This window comes from Corvus cornix, chromosome 3 (assembly GCF_000738735.6).
Source record: "Corvus cornix cornix isolate S_Up_H32 chromosome 3, ASM73873v5, whole genome shotgun sequence".
In the NCBI taxonomy this organism is placed as follows: domain Eukaryota; kingdom Metazoa; phylum Chordata; class Aves; order Passeriformes; family Corvidae; genus Corvus; species Corvus cornix.
The window spans coordinates 101,634,235-101,656,086 of record NC_047056.1 but is presented as its reverse complement, the minus strand read 5'-3'; the positions used below and the strand labels follow the sequence as shown (position 1 = coordinate 101,656,086).

Sequence of the window (21,852 nt, the reverse complement as noted above, 5' to 3'; positions counted from 1 at the left end):
ATTCTATAAAGCACATTTATTGTGGGAGTTTGATTTGAAAGAATTTCAAGTAATTTAAACTTTGGCTGCAGGCATACAGATCATTTAAAAACTGATCTTTAAGTGTTTCTACATGTTAATAACATTTCTGGTTGGTGCTATAATCAACAGTTTTAATTCTCAACCTACCGGCTCAAACACATGCCAGGAATTACCTAGGATGAAATCATGTAGTTCACAATTAGCCAGGCTGACAGCAAACCCTGTGCTAGCAGTTTTGGTGCAATAATCTTTATTTTGCAATGGGGAGTCTTGAGGCTGGGGGGTTTCTTTAAGGGTGACTGTCAGCCACCTATAGCTTTTTCAAACTACAGAGGTGCTGAAAAGAGCCTGCACTGTGGCTCAAATCAAAGCCTAGTTCAAACTTTAATAGATGAGGATTCATTTGTCCTGCCTCACGTTCACAAAGCACCTTATTACCCCACATGCTCTTATATATGATGTCACTACCTGCATCTGTTAATTATTAAGGTGAATGACAGAAACAGAATCTGGCCTTAAATAAAAGACATGAAATCAGGAGGTGCTAATTCAGATCCACTCTGTCTGGAACTGAGGTGCAAATGCAAGATGCACATTGCCCTGGGATTTTGGAAAGTGCAAATTCCAGCTCACTCCATTTTGGTAACTCTCTTCATCAGCCAAAGAGCCTCCCACCACCAAAGTTCTCACCACATTTCAATACCCTTCTAAAAAAGGTAAATGGGCTTGGTAAGAGGCAGGGACAAGCCAAAAGAAAATAAAATAAAAGCTAGTTTTGTTCATAGCAAATGGTAAAATTTTTGATGAAAAGGGTTACAGTGTTACCTTGTAAATAAATGTAAGTGCTAAGTTTTCTCAGCTCATGGGACTGGCAAGAGCTTGTCAGCAACACAAAAAATACCAGCTGAATGATCCTAACGGAGCAAACTCTTGCAGCAGCTCAGACATTCAGTAAGAATACTGTTCACCACTGAAGTTTAGTTAAATATGCACAATTTTATTTATTGAAGAGATTAGGACAAAAACATGAAACCAAATACATGACAAAGCACCAGAGGCAGTAAAACCCCACCATGCACATCACCAATCTTTCCTCCTATAAGGTACTTATAAAATAAAAAAAAGTCCTTCTTGACACAGCACCATCTTCAGAGTGTAAAAACATTACTCCTTTATATTCTTAGTTACCAAAATAGAACCAAGGCAGGTCAGCTGCAGCTAGCTTTGTCTCTTGATAAAGAACTGTGAAACATCCTCTTGAGAGTGGGACCGTAACTTTCCTGCAAGGCAGGCAAATAGCATCCATACGTCAAATGCCAAGTAGCTGTACGCACATGCCACATACTATAATTAAGCACAAATTCAAGTAACATTTACATACTACAGAGTCCACATGTACCTACCCAAAAAACATGACCACTTCACAAAACGTATACAGGCAGTAATATCAGAACAACTGAGGTACTGGAAACACAAATATTTATGCCAAGAGATTTCAATATCATACAGCAATATAAAAGCAGTAATAAAAACATTTGCCAGTCTAAATCAAATAAAGCTATCTAGAAAAAAAAAGAAGCTAAATAAAAAGTTATTTAGGGACAGAAATACCTGAACAGAAAAGAAGTGTGTTAACTACAGCATGTAACATGTCATCCCAAGTCAACCCGTAATTGAAGTACTGGCTTAATATATCACTACTGTGACATTTTCTTCAATAAATAGAATAAGTCTTGACAATACAAAAGGTGCATATTACTGTGTATGTTTCAAGAGGAATATCTGTAATATAAATGTTCAGCTTATTAATACCCTCTTATTTCTTAGTCTGGACATAAACAAAAATCAAAACCAAACAATTCTATTCCCAAGTTTAAAGGAATTCAAAGAAAAAAACCCAGAATACTCTTCCTCAATAATAAAGAGCCCTCTATTTACACATGGGCCAGTCAGTAAAGAAGAGATTGGTTCTCAGATGAAGACACCGTTAAGGGCTTTCTGCCTTCTCTAGTCATATACGTGCAGCATGGCAGATATGGAAGCCAGTATCTCATATCTTTAAAAAAAAATTATACAGTTTTCTTCTTTTCTTTTCCCCCCCCCATTATAGCAGTAATGCATCTGGAAGTTCGAGTTATAATAGCTTCCTGCAACAAACCATTTGACACAAAACAGAACAGCCTGTTAAATGACAGTTACTTCCCCTTAAGGGAACAAAGCATTAAAATGTCATTTCCTGACAAGAATATTAAGTAGTTTATTTAGAAGAAATGACTTGAAAATAGCTATCAAGAGACATGAACTGAAATTTTGCTTGTTTTTAGCACCCACTTTTCATGTCCATCTTTGTGCACCTAATTTTTTTCTTATATTAATCCCATTAATTATTAGACATCTGATTAAAAAAGTTAGCCAATTGTATTTTCCCTGAATAATGGCTGAAGTTAAATATCTAACAGTGCGATGCCAAGATGTGAGCTGAGGCAAAAGTTTCTATTTGTTGTGAATTACCACTGTTTTTAATGAAACAGAAACAGGAGTGATACAGCTGCACCAGAATTGGCATGTGCAGTCTCCTTGGCTCCAAAAGGTGAGAAGCTACAATTGCTCCATGCTGCCTTTTCTCCTCCAAATCAATCTAACCTGATAGCAAGCTCCCCCCGCCCCCCCAATCTGTCCCCATGCTACATTTGTTATATTAGCTCCTTGTGGAGGTTCCTTCTCAATCCGAGGACCTCTGAGTGTCTTTTGCTACCAAGCTAGGCTGATGCAGGATGTGATTGAACGCGGTCAGGAAGGGCTCCTTCATGTGTCCATCTCCAGGTTGTGTACCTTCTGAACACCAGTCTTTGTGCTCAGTTAAAGAATGGGTCCAAGTCTTCTTCCATGTTGACATCAGGCACCAGCTGATCTGATACTTCCTTAGCACCATATCCTGAATTCGATACATTAAAATCTGTAGAAAACCATGGATGGTCCAGAATTTCCTGTGAAGTCAGCCTTTCTGATGGCTCTCGACGCAGTATGCTACGTATGAGGCATTTTGCCTTAGGGGATAGAGTTTCTGGAATGTTAAACTGCCCACGACGGATCTTGCTGAAGAGGGAACTAGGCTCAATGTCATGGAAAGGATAGCGTCCAACTAGCATGGTATAAAGCATGACACCTAGACTCCATACGTCCGCTGCTTTGCCAGAGTAGCTGCCATTTGTGTTCAAGATCTCTGGACTCACATAGGCTGGGCATCCATGCTTATCAGAAAGAGAGTCATCATTTCCTCTTAAAATATAAGCATCTTCTAGGCTTTCCAATTTCACTCTAGTCCTGCGGGCAAAAAAAAAAAAAACACTATCAAGGTAAGCAAAGATCAAACACAAATTCTGGCTGTTGCAATTACATGGTTGTAATAGTCATACTCTACAAAATTTGACAACTGCAGAAGTGAATCAGTTTAAAATCCCACTCGCAGCAGTTGTAACAGATAATTGATATTGTCTCTTCCATACTGGTTAGAGATATTAGAGACATATAGGGAATACTACCACACAGACAGATACAAGATTTCAAATACAGTTTTGTCCAGTAAACTCATTAAAAAGTTTATCTCTTAAAAAGAGAAAAGGAAGTGCCATATTCATGCTTTTGACTAATTTTACGTAGACATGTTTTCCAAAAGGAGACATAAACCTCAAGATCTTTTCTATGCTGGCTGCACTCTAATGTACCCACGTAGGATTCATGCCCAAATACAAACCAAGTCCTAACTACACAAGGTTATTTTGATACCTTCATGCTGGCAAAGCTGCTTCATACACCTGTAATTCCACAAGGTTTAACAGTAATAAAATGGTCACTCCAGCCCTAAATGATCCCTCTGACCAACCAACATTTTCCTTTACCCCAACAATTTTAAGAGAAATTAAGGAAGAGCACTTTTAACCGATTTCAGTCTTCCCAAATAGACTTTTGGGCAAAGGGAGATAGGTGAGGTGAAGGCCAAGATTAACAGCAAGCTTATCTACCCAGGCAAGCCAGAGGAGCTCCTCGCACTGGAATGAACAGAGAAGCTGGCAAAGGAGTTGCAGAGATGACAGGGATGCCTTATCTAGATTGCAAACTCCTGCTGCCTGCAAAGCACTGTGAACTTGTCATTGTGCTGCAGTAATTATCTCTGCAAGAGAATTTTCTTCCCTTATGGATATCACACAGGAGCAGAAAAAATGATGCAGAGCTGCTTGTCATAGCACTAGATGAACATAATCTTTCTTTCCATTCAATTCTCACTGCTAGGCTCCATATCTACATTTTAAAATCTCTCCCTGTTGGAGGTATCCAAAGGATTACCAAGTAACCTTTAGACTATTTCCCAGCAAAGGATGGTTTTGAGAACAGAATCGCTACAATGCAACAGGGCTTGTCCAGTGCCTTGGGATGGCAGAGTGACCTAGCATTAGTGCAGACTTTCCTTTCAACAATTTGGGGTCATAATTCAACTTAGGGTATTACTGCCCTCATCCCTCAACCCCACAGATCTGTTACAATCACTCTCAGCCCTGTGTCATGGCCATGTTCCCATACCACAGACATTCACAGGCAGGGACTGAATTTCATCCCAGAAAGCAGAACTTGCGTCTCTTGACTAAAGCACGTAATTTAACAGGCATTAAAATAGACAAGGAGAGCCTTGTTTCTTAAATGTTTACCAAAGACAACATTGCTTGAGCTTGAGCTGCAAAAGACATCTGGGCCAGCTTTGGCTTAGATTTAGTTCCAGGGCAGCTCAACCCTATCTTCTTTGAACCAACAGAAGAGTATTTTACTCCGCGGAGTACTCCAGAGGCAACTGTGCCATAAACTTTCATGACACTTGGACCTTTTCAACAGCTAGATACGTTTACTAGCAGAGGTGAAAGCCCCTCTGGCAACGTGGCCCAAATGAGGAAGCCATAAATACAGAACTCCGAATACCTGGCTCCCAAGCACAGTGTGTCAGGGCAGCTCCTTCTCTCCTAAAATAAGCCAATGTTTGCTCCTCCAGTTCACTTCTGATGAGCTTTGCTCAACACACCTGCTTCCTCATTAATTCCCACTGCCAGCCTAACAGTACTTCTGGCCATGGACAACCCCCTCATTAGCACTCAAACAATACTTTACAACAGCAGTGCCTCACACAGGAAGTAGGCTGCAAGGAGAAACTGAACTACAATTACCAAGACCACAGAAATTTCCCTCTGTACACAAAGCAGAGGGTCCACAACAGGAGAGTGACTTGAGAAGAGTCCTTTCACAGTGCTCAGCTTTGACACATTCCCGCACCTGCACAGCATAGGGAGAGAAGCAAGGAGAAACGCCCAGAGGGAAAAAACATGCCAAAGAGGGCAGAGAACAGAGAAGAGGAAATGAAAGGGAAGGCAGGGACATGAGTTGTGGTTCCATTTGCATTGCCCACCTCAGTTTTTCCATAGAAAAGCATGTGTAGCAATAAAACAGTGAGGCCAGCTACTCAAACATGCATTAAGTCACTGAACTGCCAGACAGGAAAGCATCAACTCACTCCTGCTAACTAACAGAAGCGGAACACACACACAGGGAGTGGGGCAGAGCAGGCTATTTATAAACAACTTCCAGGAGGGAATTCACCCCCACATACACACTTGCCTGCCATCCCAGTGTCAACAGCACAGGGAAATGTTGTTTACTTTCCCATCCTATTTTACATTTCTGGGAGTTGCCAAAGACTTTAGAAAAACAGTTCAATAAGAAGCTTTTATATTACATAAAATTATTGGAATTCCCTAATCTCTCATTTCCTGCAACGGACACAGTACAAAACCACAGAGAGCAGACTGCAAGGTGTGTCAAAAATTCGTATTTTTTTCCAAGAGAAGAAATAACTTCTTGATAATAAAACAGAAGCAGCACACAAAAGCCATGCCCCTGTCTTGCTTTCCTTGCAAGGTGCTGCAGCCTCCACACGATACAGCAGGTTTTGTTTAAGCAAGCAAATGGAACAACAGCTGGCCCTTATCTGCCTGCTCCTCTGTAAGCTGTGGGCAAATGATGAAAACACTCAAACCGGGTTTTTCATGCTGCTAAGCTGAAAGGCTTTGAGGAAACAAAAGGTCCCAAATTAAACAAAAACACAACCTTCAGTCCTCCTCCTCCTGGTCAGCCCCCAAACCCTCACAACCAGGAACACCCTTGTGTGCAAGGTGCAAGTGGTGAAATGGCTCCTCTGCAAGCAGGCAGCGTTCCTGCAGCACCGGGCACACATTTCTCTGGCTGACTGCAGGGCCTGCATCCCCTGAGCACACACTGCCAGCTGCATGGCCTCAGTATGGCTTTCTCCTGTCCCAGTTACACCCAGACACAACTCAGGTGGTTCCCAGTCTCATTTGTAAAGCCCGGTGTCCTTGCACTAGATGATAACACAGGTTTTCCAACCGTACAGCAAGGAAAGCACAGGAGTACAGGAAGGGCTGTCTGACTTGACACAGCTGGCGATAGAAAGAGCTCACAGGGTGATTCTGCCAGCACCCTTCACCACCAGCCAGGACTGGGGCTGGGCAGACCCACTGCAGCCCATTTTCAGTGACAGATGACTTCACCCACCTCAGCCTCGCAGATGGAACGCAGTCTGTGCAGTGCTACCACTGGGTACTGCGCAGGTGTACATGGCAACTCTCGCTCCCCTTTTATCAGTCAGTTCACGTCTTTTCAGGCAATCAAAAAGGAGCAGCCTGGCTCAGGAGCTGCTATTTCCCAGTGCACAGCACCCCATCCCTGCGAGAAATAGCTTCCAGCTCTGTTGGTCTTCCCTTCCTCCGCATTTCAAGCACTGCCTAAAAGAGCTCTGTTTTCTGCAAGAGAGTTTTTTGGGTTTGTTTTTTGGGTTTTTTTTGGGAGGGGACAGCAGGCAGGGAGTATGGAGAGGAATGGGAAAAAGGGGAGTCAAGGTCTAAATACACAGAAATGCAGAGACACACTGAATGAGAAGCAATCTCTCTCTCCCCCACACTCTCTCAGAAAGCACTGAAATCAAATACCCAGGAAAAGGAATAAAAGCCAACAACAACAAACAGACCCTGAAAACTACAAGTCGATTCTGAGAATACAGAACCTCCACACTAAAGGGTGGGGAGTGCATCCAACTGCAGAGTAACTGGACAACCTGAAATTTGACGTTGTTACGGCAAAACCAAACATGAGATGTGAAATCATAATCAACTTTGAAGTGCCTCCCATCACAGAGAAGAAAAAGGAAAAACAAAAATAATTCTCCAGAAACCTCTTATTCTCTAAATAATTAACTCACATTAGTCAACTAAAGGATCCCCACAAGAGAAAAAAGTTTTCCAAAAGCACCAGCATTTGAGCTCGACAAACAGTTGCAACAAAATTAATCCCTGAAGTTCAAATGTAAGCTACTGCCACAGCCGGATGAGAATCACTTTGTACACATACTGTAGGGCAACAAAGATTTTGCCAACACTTATGTAATTACAATACATAATTTCAAGTTTTAATGCAGATCCCGAATAAGCACTTGGAAAAAGAGCATTATGAGTCTATCAGATCATTGATAAAACACTGCATTAGTTTAATGCATTAAAAAAAAATACAGCCCTGAATCATGGCTATGTAAAAAGGGGAAGCTATTCTGCCTATGAATGCTTTCCCATTACTGGTGAATGAAACCACAGAAGTGCAATCAGAGGGCAGCAGCAGCACTCGGACGGGAAATGCGTCTTTGTCCCCATAGAAACCGTCAGGGAAACCCATGAAAAACAATACCACTCTGAGTTTCTTATCAATATGCCATTCATTACTTGGCTGCATTCCGACTTTGCTCTTCAGTAATGTAACAAAACCTAATCAATTAAACATCTTCCAGAAGATTCTTCAGTGCAACCTCCTGAGTTAGCACTCACCTCTGCCTTTCTTGCACATCCCACACTTTTTTCCGACAGATTCACATTATTCTTCCCTGCAGAGCTTTGGGACTACCAGCAAATTGCTATCCTGCCTTTTGACACCGAAGAATCCAGCATTCACACTTGCTCTCCAAAAGCAAACAATTTCCATACCAAAATCAGTGGAATTATTCAGAGGGCTTTAAACACGTAAGGCAGGAGAAAAAAAAAAATCTAGAACATTTAAAGCAGAGATAACAACTGATAGTCTGAGTGTTTCAGAGGAAAATATCTTCACTGCAGTGAAATAAGCAGTCACTAGTAAAGGAGCTTGCACCTGAAACAATGAAAGCAATTGCCTCTGTTCTGTCCCCAAAGCCATCTGTATGAGAAATAATACCTGAACAACACCTCAGCCACCCTTCCCATTTTGGGAACACTAACTGCAGACCAGACCCACAATTTTTGCACAGCAACACTCCCCATATGACAGCCAAATAAGCTGCTTTGGGAAGAGACTGAAGGAGCCATCCTGCTATGGACACTCCACATACACCATCACACCATCCAATTGTTACTTAGGCTGGGTCAAATTAGAAGATCCAGACTTACAGGTTCTATGCAGCAGACTCCAGCAATCAGGATACAACCATCACTGCCATCTAAATTGCCATTTTATTAATACAATTGCAGGTAAATATAAAATGGCAATTTCTAAAGGTGCTTCACAATATTCCTCCAACAGTAAAAACTGAAAGCACCCAAGCAATGTTATCTCATATTTCAGTATTACTCTGACTGAGGCCAGGAAAGCCTTTCCCTAGTTAGAGGCACTCAAGCCACTGACTGCCCAGTAGACCAGGGATTGCTCCTATGTGGCCAATAATTTACAGGTCATTTAATCGAGGTCAGTTGCTCACACCCCATCATAAAGATGAGAAGAGCATGCACACAATTAGAGTCACAAGGAGGCAAAAAACATAAAAGGCAAGCTTGACATTGGAAGCAGTTATCTTTCACTAATTGACTTTTTTTTTTTTTAACTAAGGGAATCTCTCCTAAATAATGCAGAAGTAAGCTGCCATCAGGGAGCCAGTGAGACAGGGAAGGCGGTAACGAAACCCCAGGCAGATGATTTGCAGCTTGGTGCAAAGACTCGTTCTGAACTCACAACTACCTGATCTCCTTGGGGGCAGAGAGGCACACAGGAGCAGGGGGGAAATGGTATGACATCAACTTGAAATCCTGCTCCTTTTACCAATAGATCCCTTTCCAGTTTGTAACAGCACAGAGCATGGGAGTTCACCACACAACATCCTACACAACTTCGGGGAAGAAAAAAACAAACTCTGCACAAAGGCTGTTAGATAAACAGTCTCTTGCATAATGAAACAGGCTCAAGGATATGTTTCGAAAGACAACTGGGACTTGCAGACAGCACAGGTTTACAGGATGAACCTTGTTCCTAAGGGAAGATTTCCTCACTGGTACTTCCACACAATAAGGAAGCCTCTAAAAATTACATCTCCCCCACCCTTCCTCTACAGAGATGCTAACAGCACAGTCAGCCCTGCCTTCACCCCCTCCTGATGTGCAGTACCTAGCAACTTAAGAGCTTTTAACTTGTTTTAAGCTGGTTTGGGTTTTTTTCCTACGGAATTCCACTTAAAAATGCTCTGACTCACCTCCAGGAAGGGCTGGTGCCCCAGACCTCAGCTTTACGACACTCAAATACGATTGCTGGAAACAGCCTGTCCTGTATGCCATGTACCTTGTTTCTTCCAATGCCCCTGTTGCCTAACCACAAAACATGTTCCCCAGAGAGTAGGTAGGTAGTGATGCATGTGTTGGGGTGCAGGCTGTGAAATCCAGTGCAGACCTTTCCACAGAGGAGCTCAGTTACACTACCCTGAGCAATCCATTTTTTTATAAGAATCTGGCTCAGGACAGCTACTTCACCACCTCACTTTTATATTTTTAGATCACATTGATAATCAGATTTTAAAAGGCTGTGCTGTCAACCATATGCTGTGTTCCCCATCTTCTATAGATCTCTTCATACAGTGCATGATGAAGCTCCACAGGGAAAGGAGACCACAATTTTGTTAACATAATTGCATGTTGTTAAAACAGCCCTGCACTTTCTGAGCCTACTCAGCATCTCTAAGGCACAGCCATGCCATTATTTCACAACCTTACTGAAAACCTTTTGCTTAGATGTCTACAATCCTGTTTCCAAGCAATACAATCTACCAAAAAAGCAGGTGCTTAAGACTAAATATGCCCCAGGTTAGCTCCTGTTTACAATCTCCACCTTTCTTCTCCCTCCCAAGCCTGAAGTAATCTCCCAGTGTGATAATAAGAACAATTAGAAGAGAAAGCAGCAGAAGAATTTCACTCTCACAATCCACTGTAGCTGTGGCTAGCCGGGCTCCTGCCTCCCTTCCTCACCCCCAGCAGAGACATCCACAGACACTACCCTCAGTCTCCACTCGTAAGTCAACATGGACCATTTTGCAGCAAGTTTATGGATGTAGGTTTTGAAGTCTTCGAAAGGACCAGCTGTTGAACTCAATTTGAGATGTCCTAAGACACATCTACTTCCAGGGACTACAAAGCACCTTTCATCAGAGAGATCAATCCCATGATGGGCATCTCAGAAGAGGCACCACCCATGACTGGCATGACAGCCAACACATACTGCAGCATCCTGCCTGAACAGAGAGAGTGAAGACAAGGCCCTACTATGAGCCACAGACAGTCCAGGGATAAAACCTCCTGCAAACTCCAGCACTGGGTACAACAGCAAAGGTTCTTGACACTCCTGGTCTCACTGAAGGGCCTTGAGCTGACTCAAGGTCCACTTGAGTACCCATCCCCATCCCAGGGCCAGCCAGCAGCCAAATCTTCCCTGGCTTTTGCTTTAATTTAGAACCTTAGGCGCAACAATTAACCTCTATGACTACCTATGCCCTTAGGGGGAGATTTACGAACTTCACAGGGCAGTGTGATGTTCACCATCTGCAGCTAGCTTCCCTCTTTCCTCCAACTGGGAAGGGCACCACACACCCAACAAATTCAGTGTTGCTCCCAGGAACATGGTGAGAGAATAGAGACTTAGTAACCAAACCACATAAAGGGAAAGGGGGGCACGAACCCTTCTGTGGAAAACAGTTGCGCAACCACTTCATCTTCTACCCTCAGCCTGACAGCAAAGATTTGCTGCCCATGAAGAAATTCACCTTCCTCCCATATTCTAAGAATAATAGTTTCTGGTTTGAAATCTGAACTGTGATTCTCCACTATTGAAGAACCAGTGCTCTTTGGCCCTGTGGCCCCATTCAGGGTAGTGTGAAGTGCTTACATGACAAAACAGATGAAGACTGTTTTTATTTACAAATCTTCAGGTACTTTAAGAGCATTCCCATTTTGTTTGATTTTCTTCCACTTTAGGACTCTCTAGGACTTTTTGCATGTTCTCTATGGAACTGTAGGGGTAACAGCAAGTTCTAACACACTGATGAAAAAGATGCTAACCACATTACAATTTGACAAACGCTGGGAGAGAAAAATTACTACTAACTGTAAAAAAAATGAAAGGTCAACATGCAAAAGGTTGGTATATGCATTTGTATTTTGTGTGAGATGACGTTTCTATCATGAGGATTGCGAACCACATAACTTAGTCATGTTAAAGCATCATCCACTCAAAGCTGAGAAATTATAGAGGAAAAAAAATATTCTAAGAGCACCAAGTAAATATGTTATGCTAACACAGGCTTTCTAAATTAGTGTATTGTACTGGCTGCATTCCTCTGGCATAGACCAAAAAGTGTCAAATCCTATTTATTTTTATTGAATCCCACCTGCCTCATATTTACTCAAAGAATACAGGAAAATTACAGTATCTAAATACCAAAATTATTTTAATTTTCCCTTCAACAAGTATGATGAACGTACAAGGTCTTTAAGCTTCAAATATTACAACAGCTAATATTTTAATATAATTAAAGGCTTAAAAATGCAGTAAAGAAATTAATAATTCCCTGACAGCAGAAATGTTCTTGTATTAAGCAAACCATTGAAACAACCAACACAGAAATGCTTCATTTAATTCTGAGATCTTTCAGATGGCTCTTTCTCAAAGCATCTGCTATGGATCAGATTGATGAACTGCTTTATTAGCTATATACTGTGTATAGCACTATTTTTAACACAACCCAGAAAAACCTGCCTGTTCTACAACATCATTATGGGACACCAGCTAGGAGAAGGGCACAGTTGTTCTGCCCAAGGCCCTACTACGAGGACAGGCTGTACATGGAAAACAGTAAATACCATGCCACGAACACAGATAAAATACTCAAAAACAAGAGCCACAAAACAGCAACCTGGCTTAATACCCAGGACAAAAAATATTTAGCAACATGGATGAAAGCAGAAAACAGATAAGACCACGTTTTATTGTAGGTCATCCACTGTTTTGGATTCAAGTTTCATTCTGAAGTGTAAGGACACAGTTTTTGAAGTATTCAAGTATCTTAGAGGTACCTTAGAAAGTCTGTTGAGACTCAACATGGCAAGTCAGCATTGTTTTCCATATTTTCAGTGTTCTGGAAGCCACTGTGCTCATTTAATAGATGTGCTGCTGCTTCCTAACCCAGTCTTACAAAAGATTTCCAGCCATGCTGTAATGTCTTAGAACTTCTGCTTCATCAAAATCAGCTGCAGGTTTATGGAGTTTAACTCTGAAATTTCAATACTACAAGACTAGCTATTTCACCTGTAGTTTACAAAGGGATCCACAGACACACCTCCGCCTAAAAACCACAACTGTACTACCTTTTACACAAAACAAAAAACCCATGTTGCAACAGCACACATCATTTTTATGGAATGCGATTTACCCTATCTTCAAACTCCTGCAGTTCAGGATTTAAAGAAACTATAAATTACCTGGAAACACAGACAAATTGTTTCTGTTTGTTCCCACACTGGAATTCCGAGTTTCATTCAATCACTGATGTACATACACACACGCCATAGTGTAAAACACTATCACAGTCTGGCGTTGATTTAGCACATTAAGAGAACACCTCTAGTACCATTAGGGCCCCTACAAAATGCTCAGTGCTACCAGCCTACAACAATACTTTATTCCACCTTCTTACCTCCCAGCTCATTACAAACATCCCAAGGCACTGTGATTTACAACATCCAAGTAACATGCATTTTTAGCAGGGACATCAGTTGAAGCAAAGAGCACTCATGGTGCTGGCTAGATTAGGAGCTCCATCTTTGCAAATTCCAGCTGTAATTTAGGTAATGGGAATGGGGTAAAAAAGAATTTCAACACTGTATGCACCCACTTGCAGAACTTCAGCAGCTCTGCTTTCCTATTGAACTACCAGAACCTCATTAGGATTAATGGAAGAAAATGTACTAAGAAATGCTTTAATTGATTTTCTTTTTTAAACAAATGGAACTGCTTCCATCTAACCTTCACATTTCCCTTTGGCTCCTCCAGTCTGGCAGCTCTCAGCTAACAGCAGACAATCATCTTACTAAAAAAAAATAAAACCAGCAAGTTTTCCATTCATGTGTTGCCTGCGTGCTAGATATTCCATCTTTTCTTCTACCAAAATAAAAGCCATGAGAGTCTTCAAGAAGAGGAAGTTTCAAAGTGGTAGGTACTTAAAATGAATTGCAGAAAAACAGCCTTGAAGAAATAGGAAAAGAACTACTAAGAAAGAGCTCCACTGAAGAACAGGTGATGCACAGCAGCAGAGTTCACACACATTTCTCAAAACATCATTTTTATCTCTTCTCTCCCTCTTTGGTTCATTATGAGTACGAAAGAGCAAGGGATGGTGCAGCATCCATCTGCCAGGCACTGCTGCTGAAGGCAGCTCCTCAAGGACTGCTCGGCACACAGGCATCCTCAGCAGCAGCCTCAGACAAATGGGAGCTCAGAGGGGTGCAAGCAACACACAAACACCTCTGTGAACTCAGGAGGACCAGGAAGATTTTTCAGTTCTAAATATAGCAGCAGATTGAAAGTGATGACTGATTACAGTATGATGATCAGAGGATGTGAAAAAAGGCAGTCACTGCTGTTTCATTCTATATCTATCTCAAATTATTTCATCTGTTTATTTAGCAGAGAAAGGATTACAATACCTTCCTACTTACAAACCAGCATTATATCCAGAAGAAAACCGCATTATGATTATCTTAAAAATAACCAGCAAGTCCTATTTGACCTTTAAAGTGAATTATTGTATAATTAGAAGACAATGCTCAAAAGTGAGTAACAGTGTCATTTTGCAGACAACAGCTAAGTTAAAAACATTCATAAAAGCCAACACTGCTATTACAGTACACACCACTTTTCTTGGGTGGCTGAAGGATTTGGCCCTGTGCCTCCTGTGTTGCATTCAGTTCCTAGTAAGCAGCAGGGTAGGAGTTCAACAGCATTCAGCACAGGCCTGTGTCTGCTCCCACTGCACTGCCTGAGCTCACACTGCCTTCTCTCAGAGGAGCTTTTCCAAGTTCTGTTCTTCATGCAAAACCCCACAGGTTTACATATATCCCCAGGAAGAAAAATCCACTTTAACATTAGGATGTTATCAGGTACAACAGAAAACAATCCCCCCTCTCAAGCTATTTTGCACAAGTTTCCTTCTTATCTGCATCAGAGGTGCTACAGTGGTGTTTAATTATTAAACTGGGAATAAAAGTTGTGGAAGTGCGGTTTATATCTACCTGCTCTGCATTTTTCTATGAATAGACATTAAGCTAGTTTCATTTTAGGCTTATTTATTTGGAAAGGATGAGAGGGCAATTGGACATTGGGGCTGTGGTAGAAAAATAAAGAACTAAAAAAGCTATTTGCTTTGTGGACAGCAGTCTGAACTGAATTAAGAAGTGAAAATATGCATTATTTTTCAGGCTGCAAATAGATTAAAAGGAGAATCCTATTTTGCAAAACTCAGCTTGCAATAAAACTTAAGTAGAGAATATTTAAACGGGATAGATGAACATTTCTATGATGTCATTTTTATTTTAAGACCAGGAACTTCTCTTTCCTGAATGAATTGTGTATTAGTTTTTTCTAATTTTTGGATCACCAACTTCCTGAGCCTGTAGAGAACTTCAAGAACTTGTTTCTTGCTTGCAATTCCCACAAACAGGATTGATACTCACTGGTTATTTTTAACAAAGCTCCCCAGAACATCCATTTCACTCTGCAGCAGTTTAACAAGTTTTCAGACAATTTTTAGGATTTAATTAAAAGGGCTAAACATATTCCCATCGTCTACTAAGACAGGAAGAAGCACGAAGGCAGACTCTGCTCCCATTTAGATGGTTTTTGGGGTTTTTTTATGGTCATCTTTCAATTTAACCACTCTGTGAAAACCTGACATTATTCTGACAGTATTTATTGCTCTTACGTGGAAGTTGCAAATAAATTCATCATTCAAGACAAAGAAGACTGGTAAACACAAGGAAAGAAATAGGAAATTTCACAGGTACAACAGTATAACTATCGCTCCACATCAGAAAGAACACTTCAACAATATACCCAGTGCTATTTCTTTCCCTGTCTTCCCATACTCCTTCCCCAAATCATTTACACAGGAGGGTGTGTAGAAAGGAGATATTATTAAAAAAAAAAAAAAAAAAAAGTAGTTCCCCAAGTACCACAGCAGCTGATACTACACACAAGCACCCACAGAGCAAGGCAGTTTTAGTCTGAGTACGATTAGTGACCACATAATACCCTTACAAGCAGCCTCCAGACCCTTCCAGGATGGAAAACAAGATATCCTCAGAACAGTCCTACAGATAACACTTGACTATTCTTCCTCTTTATGCCTCCTCACTGGAATGAGCCACTTCAGCCCCCAGTTCTCTTTAACACACTGGATCCTCTTTCCTCTTTTAACACCAGCAGCCTTTATGATAGTACAGCTCTTAACCAGACACTCTTTCAGAGCTTTCCTGCAGCAGATGTCTCCCCATGAGGAATGAGAAAACTCCTCTAGGTGGAGATGAAGACACCAAGCACGGATGCAAACAGTGCTCTACATTTACTTTACTTTACTCCAAAACCTAAGCCAGAAGATAAAATGGCACATCCACCCCACAATCAGGTTGCAAAGGAGAATAAAGTGCACCACAAACAAATGGTACAGTAATAACAAAGGGCACAATGTCCTGCAACTCCAACTATCTGACCTCAGGCACCCCCAGCCGTAAAGTCAGGGAGACTCTTACCTTTCTTCATCCTTGAAAATAAACTTTCGCAGCTTGAGATCTCGCAGTACCAGTCCACCATCATGGCAGTGTGCAACAGCAGAAGCTATTTGATAGAAGAGTTTGGCTGCCTCCTCTTCTTTAAGCTTCTTGCAGGTACGAACAAACGAATGCATGTCCCCATAGCTCCTTTCAAAGAACACATACGCTTTTGTCTCCCCAAGAATTATTTCAGTAATTTGGTTGATATTTTTATGCGCAGGCAGACAAAAACATGGTGCTAATAACTCCTGGTAGCAGCCAATATCAAACACCTGCAGGAACAATGACAGTAAAGCCAGAGTTAGTGACATGAAGGACAGTGAAGTCATGGTACATCTGATTCTGCTAACAAAACCATCTCTAAGTACAATTTATGTTCCTGCTAAAAGCTACACCGATGTAAACAGGATGTTACAAGCTCACGGGACTGAGGACAAGACAAAGCAGACTGTACAACCCCACACAGAAGACATACATAACCTTAACAGGAAAGGCTAGTCTTCAAAACTGGTAGCAAGCATAGTTAGATTAGCTAACAGCTGATCACATCTAGAATGTAATCTAAATTAAGCTGTGAAGACCAGTGATGTATAAGGGCAATACTCAGAAGGAAACATGTTTATCTTCTATTTTCCATCCAAATAAACTTATAAAAAATACAGCCAGTAGCTTTGTATTGAGACAAGCTGTCACATTAAATCCACCCTGATACACATGCCTGACTCTTCTGATTTTATTAACCCATTAAAGCCTTAAGGATTTTCAGGATTAAAGTATCATCTATTGCTATTCCTATTTACTTCCTGCCTTTCTTTCATCTCTGAAAAACAGCAAAGTCACTTTCACTTTCCAACTCTCAGTTCCACAATGGCTGTTTATAAGATCAGAAGGGAAATAGCTCTGCCTGTTGGAGCACAGACAAACACCCTTCAAAAGGCAAAGACAAAACCACCCTGAACTCTCTGCATTTCAATCAAGTGCTCCATTAAAAGCAAAGTGTCCCTTTACTACTAAGTATGTTATCACTGATCTTATGAATGAGCTGTAAGAACTAAAAAAGCTGCTGGGAAACCCAAATATAAAAAGTTACTATAATCTAGTGATGACGAATGAATCAGTATTTGAGTCAATTGAGAAAAGACCACATTACAAGAAAATGAAAGACTTCATTGAGAATAACTGAAGTCAGTGTGTGCTGAAAGAGACTATGAGCAAAGTATTGATAGGAGTGATTTTTAATTATACCTGCTGCAGAGGACTACAAAGCAAGGATTAGCATTTCCACCAGCATAAAAATTCAATTAATATGTAACTTACTTGTGGGTGTTCTGTTACTTTGGTAAAAACAATTTAAGGTAGTCATGTGTCCTTTGAACAAAATATAAAAATGAAGAACTGGTCTAGTTCTCTAACCACTATTTTAAACTTCAATTGTTTTTTTCTTTTCTGTATTCTAGCATTTGTGTTCTGATAGTGGGTACTTGTATCCTCTCTGAGAAGCAAATCTCTCCCTGCTTTCTCTAAAGCTTTAAAAATTGAGCGAGAAAGATACAGTTCAATCAAAATTTACTTGAGGCTTCAAAATCCACATCATTTAATGCTTCAGAGCACAATCCTAATAAAATTCCTTCCACAGAAAAGGACCCAAATCCCAAGAAACTGGGACACCCCCTCCTTACCCACCTCCCTTTCCTCTCATCCCATACCTGCGTTGCCATACACCGGCACAGGGAAAAACAACCTTAAAGGCAGACTGCCAAACAGACCCAGCACATTTTACGGGGGGAAGATTAGCACCGAGGCATTCTGGTGACATGGTGCACCAGGGAAGCAGAACCAGGGCAGGGAGGAGGTGTTGCTAAAATCCCTGGTGTGCAATTCATTCCAGAGGAGAATTCATTGATATTTGGATCTCAAAACTTCTAACTACTACATTGTAAGTGAATGGCTCTTCTACAAGCAGCTACTTGTAGAAGAAATAAAATTTGAAATAAAATTTAAGCAGGAATATTCATGTAGCTCAAACCCTCATGTGAAAAAACGTCTTTCCAGAATTCTCTCCTAAACCAGATTATCATAATGTAAATTAGTTACATTTTATGGTTCTCAGACTATGTTAAATAAGTAGTTCTGGATATGTACCAGTACTGTGTTTGAAAGGGGGTAAATAGGAAGCACTATCATCCTGCTACAGTCTCAAATACCTTCTATAAAGGGCTTCTTTGTATCCCAGCTTTTAAGATCCCTGGCCTCAATTCAGCAAATGTCCAATAAGCTGCAGTTTGATTTAGTTCTCGCTGGGAATTGGAAGTGAGAAGTTACCATTGTTTGGATGCCACAGAGCCTTGAAGCAAATAACAGGATCTGTACAGTCGGTGGGTGCAGCCAAATGAATCTTGAGAATCATCAGTATGTGTCTGTTATCCAACCCAGCGTTTCTGCAAGCAATCTCTAAGAGCATCTTCAGTAAGATACCAGAGAGCAGGTCTCTTTGCCGGAAGGCTACTTGACAAACAGTTGTCATGATACTGCAGGCATTTTAAAGCGCACATTAAATTAAGCTGAGTTCAGGACTGACAACTCCATGCTCACAAACTAGCAATCCAGGCTAAGATCATATTTTTGGAGCACAGCTAGTAGTGCCTCGCACATATGGAAAAACTGATACTATTCAAATGTCAGGATCAGCTCAAAAACATTAACAGCTTAAATGGAAGGGGAAAAAAAATAACAGCCCAGTCTCTGTGAGCTGCAGTTATACTGCTCATACTGTTATCAAAACAGTGCCTTAATCCTGCAAACCAAACAGGAAACAAAGAAGCGCATAGCCCTGGCTTTACCACTTGCTATGCAAGTTCACCTAGAATTTCATGCAGAGCAGCAGCTTTGTGGGATCTGTTTATTTCATGAAAAGATGGCAATGTCCTAGAGTGCAGCACTGCACTACTGCATCGAGCTGGGCTTTCATTCTCGAAATTCTCATGTTCTGTTTCAGTTTAGTAACAAAGCATCCAGTTCAGCATGCAATATTAGTTCTTTGCAAAGCCATGGGCCTTTTTTCCCCTAAATAATCACATGAAGTCCTAGGCTGCCTTAATTTCAGATTTTATAACTCAATCAGTAAGCATATTTAAATTGCCCTCTGAACTCCAATCTTCACAAATAGCAAGGAGGAGCAATTATTTTCACTTCTCTGCTACAGCCTAGTCCATAACTTTTTATGAATCAAGTATGAGAAAGTATGGAACAGTCAGCAACACTATTATTAATCCCTGGAATACTAGTAAGCTACAATACATCTACTTTTCCATCTAGAAATTTGCCAAATGGCATAATTCCATGTTTTGGGAATAACACAAACACTGCAGCATGTGTTGCAAGGTTGCAATTTGCTACGTAGTTATAAAAACTACTACTGGGTACTGCTTCAGTTTGCTGGACATAAGTCTGTCTCACTACAGACAATGAGAATCGCAATTTGGGAACAAAGGATAATATTCCCTCAGTTCAAAAGGAGAAAAACATCCCTCCACAGATGTGCACGCATGTGGATTTCTTTTTCCCACAGCTCACCTTTTAATAGTAGGAGAAAATTGGAAGGAGGCAGAGAAAAGCCGGCAGGCTACAAAGAGTGGGATAGCTATTCTGTCTGCACTTCTAAAAACCGTAGGTGTGCAGGTTTTATTCTTGTTCAGTTGGGCAATGGGGGAGGATGCTGTTTGCAAACAACCTCCACCGTGAGGGAGCTCAGGCTGATTAATTAGATGTGCTTCTTGTTTTTAAATCACTTTTAAGACAAAGCTGGTGGCAGTCGGCTCCCACCCCCTGCTTCTCCATCCTCTTCCGTACCCCAACGCACAGAACTGGGGGCAGTAAAAATCGAGGAAGCCAGCAGGTCCCAACACCTGAAAATGAGCTGGGGATTCCCTACTCCATTTTGAAAAGTGAGAGTGGGGAAGATGAGGCTTTCTCCTGGTCTGAACTCACGTTAAAACCTACTTCAAGAACGGCTCTTTCCAGAACAATATCCCCCTGCCAACAGAAGGCAGACCTGGCTCCGGGCCACCGCTAAAACGTGGCCATTGTCTGGAGAGAGGGAAAAGTTACAGGATGCGCCTTTAATCCTGTCTCCCCGCCTTTTGTTTCTCCACTGTTCAATAAATGAGGTACACGGCCGTGCTCGCCCTCCTGCAAGACACGGGAAACCCAGGCGCGACAGGGGAGAACCCGGGGTGGGGGAGAACAAGGAGAAGCATTACCTTGCAAACCAGCTCCTCGCCGCTGTGCAGATGTACGGCTCGGAAAACGTGGTCTCCCTCGAGAGGCTCCAACAATAAGTATTTCCCGATGCAAGAAACGCAATGCGACAAGTTCGGGGTCTCCGGCGGGCTCGGCGAGCCTAGATTCGGGCTAAAACTCTGGCTTGGCTCGATGGACCGTATGGACGAGAGCTCTTCAAAATCCTGGGTTTTATTCCGCGGTCTCCCATATCGTGCTATCGTGATAGGGGTTGACCTTTGTATGTTCATGAGTATGGAGGAGACCAGCCGAGACGCTACACCGGAGCCCTGGCGTGGAGCGCGGTCCCTCGCCCGTCCAGCTGCGGCTGCCTTTGTGTGGCGGGGGGGGCGGGAGCGGGAGCGCGGCGGCGGCGGGCGACCAGCCTCAGCGCCGCGTCCTGGGCACAGGGAGAGAGCGCTCAGCCCGCGGCCCTTTGTTCCCGCCGCCGGCCGGGCGCGCAGCGGCGCGGAGCAGCGCGGCGGCGGGGCAGCGGCGCCCGGGGCTGGGGAGCCGAGGAGCGGGCGGCGGCGCGGCCAGGGCTGGGCGGCCGCCGCTCCCGCGGGGCGCGCAGCGCGGGCGGCAACAAAAGGTCGGTAACGCGGTGTGCGCAGCGGGACCGTCCTTCCGCTCCCCTACGGCCCGGCAGCGCCGCGCTGCCGCGGCCCGGCTGTAGATGGCGCGGGAGCCTCGCCGCTAGCGCCCGGGGCGCTCCGAGAATGCCCCGCGAAAACAGCGAGGGAGCATTCAACTTGGGGCCGACAAAGGAGTGGGACCGCGGCGGGAGGCTCGGGGGAGCCGCACCGGCACCAGGGGAGCGCGGCGGAGCGCGGGGCAGCGTGCACCGCTGCGCGCTGGCGGAAAGGAACGTGCTGGCGTTGTCGCGACAGAACAAAAAGTGCAACCAGGGAATAGAGAGCGCTCCCACGCTCCCCCTGCACAGCGGATTTGTGAGCGGGGGCTCGTTGCCTTCGCCGCGTTTAATGGAGTTCACGCACAAAGAAAAGAAAAACCGGCGCGGCGAAGAAGGGGCCGAGTTCTTACTGCAGGGGCTGGGAGGGCGATAAGCGGAAGGCCATAGGGGGTATTCAACTGGAATCGCTTAAAAGAATAAATGCAGGGAGCAAATTTTGTTTGATTATATTTTTTTTTTTTCCCTTGGGGATAGGACAAGGGGAGGAGAGGGGCAGCCGCGTCGCTCCCCTCCACCGAGGCACCGTCTCCCCCCGGCGTATCAGTAACTACTTACGTGGCGGGGACGCTGGCTGCCTCCGTGCTCGCTGCCGGCCGCCGCACGCCCGCACGGTGCCCAGCGCGCAGCCCGACTGCCCCGCCGCCG

At 42.9% G+C, this 21,852-nt stretch overlaps 1 protein-coding gene across 1 annotated transcript; it reads right to left on the bottom strand.

Annotated features, from left to right (window-relative positions):
- Positions 1-997: 997 nt before the first annotated feature.
- Positions 998-21,838, bottom strand: TRIB2 (tribbles pseudokinase 2). The gene is made up of 4 exons (XM_039569149.1): positions 21,763-21,838; positions 20,495-20,913; positions 16,215-16,507; positions 998-3,345 (listed from the first exon to the last, which is right to left on the bottom strand). Exons 2-4 carry the CDS (start codon positions 20,762-20,764, stop codon positions 2,877-2,879), a joined length of 1,032 nt encoding a protein of 343 aa, XP_039425083.1. The 5' UTR covers positions 20,765-20,913; positions 21,763-21,838; the 3' UTR covers positions 998-2,876.
- Between the last annotated feature and the right edge of the window lie 14 nt (positions 21,839-21,852).

Excerpts from the sequence above, each read along its gene's own strand:
- TRIB2 (XM_039569149.1), bottom strand. The coding sequence starts at position 20,764 with ATGAACATACAAAGGTCAACCCCTATCACGATAGCACGATATGGGAGA. Across the intron at positions 16,508-20,494 it reads GCGAGGAGCTGGTTTGCAAG|GTGTTTGATATTGGCTGCTA; the intron begins GTAATGCTTCTC and ends TTGTTCCTGCAG. Across the intron at positions 3,346-16,214 it reads ATTTTCAAGGATGAAGAAAG|GACTAGAGTGAAATTGGAAA; the intron begins GTAAGAGTCTCC and ends TTTTGCCCGCAG.